Below are 8,976 nucleotides of genomic sequence, written 5' to 3'. Positions count from 1 at the left end.
TTGAAACACACAAATACGGTAAACTGTTGAAACATACGAATACGGCAAACTGTTGAAACACACGAATACGGTAAACTGTTGAAACACACGAATACGGTAAACTGTTGAAACACACGAATACAGCAAACTGTTGAAACATACGAATATGCAAACTGTTGAAACACACGAATACGGTAAACTGTTGAAACATACGAATACGGCAAACTGTTGAAACACACGAATACGGTAAACTGTTGAAACATACGAATACGGCAAACTGTTGAAACATACGAATACGGTAAACTGTTGAAACATACGACTACGGAAAACTGTTACCTACAGAAGGTAAAACAAACCTATCGAACATCCTTTGGACAGTTGGGATGCACTGGTTGGAACGAGAAAACCCCAAATCAGTTGAATGGATCCACCGAGATGTTTCGATCCTGCGACGCAAGCACCTGAGACGAGCGCTCAACCGACTAAGTTAAATCCCGCCCCGACAGCTATATAACTAGGAGATTCTGCTTCTGGTAAAGACACCCACGCGTACCGGCCTCGGTGGCGTAGTGGTTAAGCCATCGGACTACAGGCTGGTAGGTACAGGTTCGCAGCCCGGTACCGGCTCCAACCCAGAGCGAGTTCTTAGGGGCTCGGTGGGTAGGTGTGGGGCCACTACACCCTCGTCTCTCTCACTAACTACTAACCAACTAACAATTAACCTACTGTCCTGGACAGACAGCCCAGATAGCTGAGGTGTGTGCCCAGGACAGCGTGCTTGAACCTTAATTGGATATAAGCACGAAAATAAGTTGAAATGAATGAATGACACCCACGCTGAATTGGTCGATAGCTAGAGTCTAGACTGATATAGACCAAAGAGTGAGGTGAACATCACACACACCTCGAAGGAAGGAAGGAAATATTTTATTTAACGACGCACTCAACACATTTTATTTTCGGTTATATGGCGTCAGACATATGGTTAAGGACCACACATATATTGAGAGAGGAAACCCGTTGTCGCCACTTCATGGGCTACTCGTTTCGATTAGCAACAAGGGATCTTTTATATGCACTATCCCACAGACAGGATAGTACATACCACGGCCTTTGTTACACCAGTTGTAACTGGCTGGAACGAGACATAGCCCAATGGGTCCACCGACGGGGATCGATCCTGGATCGACCGCGCATCAAGAGAAAGCTTTACCACTGGGCTACGTCCCCCCCCCCCCCCCCCCCAAACCTCGAGTGCTGAAGTCTCGGGTACTGGGCAGCAAGGCACCTCTAACAGACCACAGCAACTACTTGGATTACACGAGGGAGAAACAAAGAGAAATGGAGGCTCATTATGTAAAGAGGAACTCACTCACATGTAACCACGAGAACACGTTTCATCATTCAGGACCGGATTGGGGGGGGGGGGGGGGGGTCCCTGTTGCACAGAAATCCCCCTGGCTAAAACAAACCCCAACCCCACAACGTAGATCTAAATTGATCCACGTAAAAGTTATAATTTCAAATTATAAACATTTACATATTGTTTCGGAAACCCCCCTTACCTAAAGCATAATCCTCCCCTGTCATTTAATAAGGCCAGTTCTTACAGTACTTTTAATACCTGGCCCCGTGCTTATAAACCTTAAAGTCCAGACTTTAATAAAGTCCAGACTTATACGTCATGGCAACGCCATTCAAATGGCATTACGTTAAAGTCTGGACTTTATTAAAGTCTAGACTTTAAGTTTGATAAGCACGGGCCCAGACCCCAAACTCAAGCAGAGTCTATATATAACTTCTCTATTAGTACTGGCAAGACGACATAGATCACTGAGTACTGGCGAGACGACATAGATCACTGAGTACTGGCAAGACGACATAGATCACTGAGTACTGGCAAGACGACATAGATCACTGATTGACCCAATACAGTTATGACACCTTTTGTCCAAACCCCTTTCTGTCTTATAGAGGCAGTCCAGGCTGCTGGATGGTGTTCCCAGGATAGCGTGCTTGAACCTTTATTGGATATAGGCACGTCAAATACTTATAAGTACGTAAGCTGGCAATATTTTACTGAGACACTGAATCTAAACTTAAAACGTTTATAAGCATGGAGCCAGAATGTATATGATACTATGTATATGGTTATGGGCGGACTTTAGTAAAGCCTTGAAACACTAGAAGTGTTTTGCTACACAAGTAGTACTAAACCAAACAACGTGCGGCTGGGTCAAAGTTCGTGGTGCACATAACGTTTCATAGAGCAGTTAATACCACAAGTCGTGCTATTGGTGATAAATAGGAGAGTGTTTGTTGAACATTTTTAAGTATCATCTGGGTAACAAATGTATGCAATTTTATTTCATCTAGTACCACTGTGTCAAGTAGCCTCGTCCTTGAAACATGTATGCAATGTTATTTCATCTAGTACCACTGTGTCAAGTAGCCTTGTCCTTGAAACATGTATGCAATGTTATTTCATCTAGTACCACTGTGTCAAGTAGCCTTGTGCTTGAAACATGTATGGGCTACCTGTAAACAAACAAGTACTCAAGTTTTGTGTGGAACTTGGGGTGTTGTAAAAACATACGGTTATATCGAAAATAAGCCATGAAAGGTACCATTTTCTTCAGTTAATACTTCGAAGTAGGAGTTGTAGTACTGATATTTATGGGTCATAATTTGGTTGATATATTGCTTATAGTGTTTTAAAACTCAAACGTTAGCATGGTCACATATGTGATTTTATTTGGGTATAGTACAACCTACATAACACTGGAATAAAACAGCCTACCTTTGCACGAGCACGATATACAGCCGTGTTTGTCTTGTGTGAACATATTCCCATATTGGCAATGTTTAGGGCACGTTGGATGCTGGCATACTGAAAATAATGGAATGGACAGCAATGTTTAATGACAACATGGTACATTGTTTAATCACTGGCGTCTTGGTGAACATATTCCCATATTGGCAATGTTTAGGGCATGTTGGATGCTGGCACACTGAAAACAATGGAATCGACAGCAATGTTTAATGACAACATGGTACATTGTTTAATCACTGGCGTCTTGGTGAACATATTCCCATATTGGCAATGTTTAGGGCATGTTGGATGCTGGCACACTGAAAATAATGGAATGGACAGCAATGTTTAATGACAACATGGTACATTGTTTAATCACTGGCGTCTTGGTGAACATATTCCCATATTGGCAATGTTTAGGGCATGTTGGATGCTGGCACACTGAAAATAATGGAATGGACAGCAATGTTTAACGACAACATGGTACATTGTTTAATCACTGGCGTCTTGGTGAACATCTTCCCATATTGGCAATGTTTAGGGCACGTTGGATGCTGGCACATTGAAAACAATGGAATCGACAGCAATGTTTAACGACAACATGGTACATTGTTTAATCACTGGCGTCTTGGTGAACATCTTCCCATATTGGCAATGTTTAGGGCACGTTGGATGCTGGCACACTGAAAACAATGGAATCGACAGCCATGTTTAACGACAACATGGTACATTGTTTAATCACTGGCGTCTTGGTGAACATATTCCCATATTGGCAATGTTTAGGGCACGTTGGATGCTGGCACACTGAAAACAATGGAATCGACAGCCATGTTTAACGACAACATGGTACATTGTTTAATCACTGGCGTTTTGGTGAACATATTCCCATACTGGCAATGTTTAGGGCACGTTGGATGCTGGCACACTGAAAACAATGGAATCGACAGCAATGTTTAACGACAACATGGTACATTGTTTAATCACTGGCGTTTTGGTGAACATATTCCCATACTGGCAATGTTTAGGGCACGTTGGATGCTGGCACACTGAAAACAATGGAATCGACAGCAATGTTTAACGACAACATGGTACATTGTTTAATCACTGGCGTCTTGGTGAACATCTTCCCAGGACATGTTCACATTCCCACACTAATTGAGTTCTGAAATCTCGATCAGGTGGTGATAGACCACTACACAGACTTCTGTCTCAGTAATCATGTTAACTCTCGTCCTCTAAGCAAATAGCCAAGATGGTTGTGGTGATTCTATCCAGGACAGCATGCTTGTTATACAAGCACGGACATAAAAATATAAGGAACAGGAAGAAATAAAAAAGGTAGATTAAGATGAAGAAGAAAAATAAGAAAAATAAAAGGATAAAGAACACAAAAAAAAAGGCAAAGAAGAACAAGAAAGAGAAGAAGAAGAAAATAAAAAGATAAAGAACAGAAACAAACAAAAAAGAAGAAGAGCATCAACAACAAGAAAGGAACAGAACGAAAATAGGAAGAAGAAGCAGAAGAAGAACACAAAGAAGAAAGAGAGAAATATATATAGAAGAGTGATTCAGACCTTTGCATTTGCATGTTATGCAGCCGTGTTGGTCTTCCGTGAACTCTTTCCCTAGTGGACAATGCTTCGGACATTTTGTAGGTGGACATGCTGAAAAAACAACAACAACATAAAGGAGCATTCAACAATTATTGTAGGCACAGTTAGAGAAAAACACACAGTTATAGAATTGAAAAGAAATACTCCAGCTGCTAGACAACAGTTGAAGTAATTGGGTCAAAGGTAATCCCAAATGTATTTATCGACGTAATGCTTTATATTTCAAATGTTGTTATAGTTTTTATTACCAAGATGTATTACAAGTGAGTAAAGTAACCCTACCAGAAACAACAGAAGAACAGAATGAAGAAAAAGAGAAGACTTGTTAAACAAACGTTTGCAAAATTTTCAGATTAAGCAGCCGTTTTTGTCTTATTTAACCTTTATGGGCGTGCTATTATAGACATAATCCCTACATTTTAAAACCACTGATATCATTTTTAAATAGATACAGACCTTTACACTTGCAGGTTTTACATCCATTTATGTCTTTGCCGAATTCGTTTCCCAGCGGACAATGCTTTGGACATTGTGGAGGCGGGCATACTAAAAAAAAAATATAGCAACATAAAACTAAATAAACCAAAGAAAAATTAATTACAGATATTAATATTTTATATATATATAACAAATATATTACCCCCCCCCCCCCCCCCCCCCCCCCACCCCCAATGTAAATGGTTGAGCTACTACAAACATTAGGACAACTAAAAACACGTCGAATATACAGACACTGATTAATTAAACAAGACATATATCATCTTTATAATATATGTCATCTTTGTTAGCGAAAAGTCAGGGTAGTCACTTAATGGCAATAGTTCTTACTGCTTTTCGTTTTAACATATAAAGATTATATCATCAACTATATGTTCATAAAAATTACAACTGATTTCATTTAATAGTAGAATTTTTTTAATTGAAAATATATAGGATAAATAATAGGTTTAAAACCTAACGGACAGTGCTTGTGGTTATTGCGGAGGCGGGCATGCTGAAACAATACAGTGAGGTAAAAATAAAATAAGAAAAGTTTGAATTTAACTTCAAATCAAATAGACAGTGCATTAATCAACGCTTATGCAAGACATCTGAATAATAAACTATATTAAAGGTTTGAAATACAAAAGCATTATATTGATAAATACATTCGGAACAAAGGTCTTCGCCTTTGCGTGATTTGAAAGAAGATTAATAAAAATGGCGGATCTAGGGTTTTGTAAAGGTTGGGGTCACACAATTCTTAAAATGGCAATATGAGTTTGTCGTAGGCAAATGAGCTGAGCTCCCAAAGAAAAAGAGATTTGAATAAAATATTGAAATAAAGATGCTCAAAAACAAGTTATTTTTTCCACTTTAGTGTTATATTGTGATAAATTAAGTTTTTTTTAAATTGACCGCTTTACCGTCATCACAAATTAGATAGGCATTCTTATTTGTAACTGAAACTTACCCTTGCATTTGCAAATTGTACACCCGTCCTTGTCAGAGCCGATTTCGGTTCCAAGAGGACAGTGAGCTGGGCACACTATTGGCGGGCAGACTGCTGCTCAAAATAAAACGTGTAATCATTTAAAGTTACAATCTAGCCTCAACATAACATACTACAACACGCCCCAGTCTTACGAAGCGATCTTAGCGCTAAGATCACCTTCAATGCATAGCTATCGTAGCGCTTCGTTAAAACGTGGTCTTAACAATTCCGCAGGCACCCACATTAAAATTAAGGTCAATTTATAAATGTCAAACACATCAGTCATGATAGTTAAATACTAGCTACCAAAACCCACTTATGGTGTTCTAATGAAACTTTTACTGCAGTTGTCCCTATGGCAATCTGACATAGAATGCTTCAAATTATTTAGTCATTTTGAGATGTTAAAGTGAAAAAGACTACGTCTCTATAACTGTTTAACGAAACCTTAGCACATTTATAAACTATGACAATTTGTATGTCTAATACATGGTTCATTTCAACACTTGGTTAATACAGGGGGGAGAGAGAGAGAGAGAGAGAGAGAGAGAGAGAGAGAGAGAGAGAGAGAGAGAGAGAGAGAGAGAGAGAGAGACAGAGCGAGAGAGAGACACACACACACACACACACACACAGAGACAGAGAGCTCAGAGAGAGAGAGAGAGAGAGAGAGAGAGAGAGAGAGAGAGAGAGACGCGCCGCCGCCACAAAACACTAAACATTTAAAACGGCCCAATTTTACGAACCGATCTTAGCGCTAGGATTACCTTAAGTGCACAACTAATTTATGCATTTAAAATATCTCAGCGTCAGCGTCAGCTTCGTAAAACTGGGCCCTGGTTATATCAAAAAGTTTTCAGTTTAATTTCAGGCGAGCGCTCTTTCGATGAACTGAATCGAGCCTGTTTACATGCGTGAATACACGCCCAGTGACGTTCTTACCTTTGCACAAACATATCTTGCATCCAGCGTTATTTTGACCAATGTCAAAGGCACCAGGACACGTGACCTTGCAGTTGTATGGAAGGCATCCTGAAATAGTGTCGCTTTATAATGTAATTTAGAATTTAGAAAACCCAAATATACAAGTGGTAATTTTGAACTAAGAAAAATAATTCTGCAAAACCACACAAACCACACAAGGAACATCCCCATAAATTCCCTCTCCACAATAAAACTCCTCCACCCACACCACCTCTCTTTACACCCCCCTCTAATACCTCATTAAAAAACAATTTAAAAAAAAGAAGACAAAAAAAGAAAGACAAAAACAAAAACAAACCCCCACCACATAAGATACATTAATACAATAAATTATGTTGATTATGTTGGTTTAAAATCCAATAGAGAAAAACTATATTATTTTGAAAGGTTTTAACGTCAATTAATGCACAATTATTCTCAGTACCGGTATGTAAATTATATTGGTTGAAAATCGAATAGAGGAAAAATATATGATTTTAAAAAAGTTTTAACGTCTACTAGTGTACAGTTATTTTCAATAAGTAAATTATGTTGGTATAAAATCCAATAGAGAATTCTGTTTTTTAAGTTTTAACGTCAACTAGTGTACAGTTATTTTCAATAAGTAAATTATGTTGGTTTAAAATTCAATAGAAGGAATTTTTTTTATATATATTAAAATGTTTTAACGTCAACTAGTGTACATTTATTTTCAATGAGTAAATAATAATGTTGATTTAAACTCCAATAGAGGAATTTTTAATTTAATTTTTTTTAAAAGTCGTTTGTTTTGTTTAACGACACCACTAAAGCACATTGATTTATTAATAAAAAAACAAAAAAACGTCAACTAGTGTACAATTATTTTCAATAATTAAAGCATAAAGAGCTAGCGCCATCAACATATTATGATGCGTTCAATAACCAAGAACGATAACATACCAGACGCCGCTGCCACTCCAATCAGACAGAGGATTACAAGTGCTGTTGCCGCTGTCGTCATCTTTCTTATCTGGTGAACGCCACTCGGCAATCCGTAGCCGCATGAGAATTTTTTTTAAAATTTATATAATCCTCCGAGGCCCCAGGGCATTCCGCTGTCCTTATGTCCTACAGGTGGCCGAAGGAAGTAGGTTTATTTTATTGTTTCCTTGAATTATGGATTCAAATTTAATCGATTAGAAAAAGATTAGAGTTTCTTGCGTGACTTAGTGATATTTATAATTTCCTAATTATGCTAATTTCATGCTGAATAGGAAAAGCGTGAAAAGCAACGAACAAAAAAACTGGGTTTAGTGTGGTTTGAAAGGGGGTTCACAGAGTGAAAACTTTATTTAAGCAGTGTTGAATGATGCTAACTTAACACTGACATTGCTGTTACGTTTTGCTAAAATCTTTGCTAAACTGTCAAGGCTAAGAAAAGAAAGATAACGTTTGTTCAACGACACTAGCTCGATGATACATTAAATTCAGGTAACGTGATGTATAACACGGTTATTTCGACACTTGGCCTTGAACGAGAGAGAAAACAATGTCTTCCCCGCCATATAGATTACTCCTACCGTGAAGCAACAAGGGATCTTTTATATGCAATTTCCCATAAACAGGATAGCACATATCACGGCGTTTGATGTACCGGTCGTTGGGCGTTGGTTAGGGCGAGAAGATATCAGATCGTAGCGATCAGCCCTATGACCAATTTCTCCACAGGCGATTGTTTGACCACTGTGCTAAATCAGTTCAGAAAAAAAAGAAAATAAAAGAAACAGGATTTTAAAGATTTGACCCCCCCCCCCAAAAAAAAAAGCGGGTTTCCTTTGATGACTTCCTGTCAGAATTACCAAATGTTTTACATCAAATAGCCGATGATTAATAAATCAATGTGCTCTAATGGTGTCGTTAAACAAAATAAACGTTTTTAAAGTGATAATTGGACAAACAACCCTATCGAGCCCGATCGTAGCCCATTGGTCGGCTTAGGATCAATCCCCGTCGTTGGAACACAGTATTTGTTATTCTGTCTGTGGGATGGTGCATATTAAGTTACTACTAATAGAAAAATGTAGCGGGTTTTTCTCTCTAAGACTATATGTCAATGTTTAACATTCAATAGCCAAAGATGAATAAATCAATGT

At 38.4% G+C, this 8,976-nt stretch overlaps 1 protein-coding gene across 1 annotated transcript in view; it reads right to left on the bottom strand.

Moving 5' to 3' along the window:
* Positions 1 to 7,861, bottom strand: part of LOC121372860 (cysteine-rich motor neuron 1 protein-like) — an 18,619-nt gene extending 10,758 nt beyond the window's left edge. The window contains exons 1-6 of the mRNA XM_041499300.1: positions 7,784 to 7,861; positions 6,821 to 6,910; positions 5,858 to 5,950; positions 4,861 to 4,950; positions 4,366 to 4,455; positions 2,780 to 2,869 (exon numbers count right to left, since the gene is read on the bottom strand). Coding sequence (XP_041355234.1) covers positions 2,780 to 2,869; positions 4,366 to 4,455; positions 4,861 to 4,950; positions 5,858 to 5,950; positions 6,821 to 6,910; positions 7,784 to 7,844 — 514 coding nt within the window. The 5' untranslated portion in view covers positions 7,845 to 7,861. The remainder of the gene's footprint in view (positions 1 to 2,779; positions 2,870 to 4,365; positions 4,456 to 4,860; positions 4,951 to 5,857; positions 5,951 to 6,820; positions 6,911 to 7,783) is intronic.
* Positions 7,862 to 8,976: the final 1,115 nt, after the last annotated feature.

This window comes from Gigantopelta aegis, chromosome 5 (genome assembly GCF_016097555.1).
Source record: "Gigantopelta aegis isolate Gae_Host chromosome 5, Gae_host_genome, whole genome shotgun sequence".
NCBI lineage: Eukaryota > Metazoa > Mollusca > Gastropoda > Neomphalida > Peltospiridae > Gigantopelta > Gigantopelta aegis.
The sequence above is the reverse complement of the archived record's forward strand: the minus strand, read 5'-3'. Positions and strand labels throughout refer to the sequence as shown.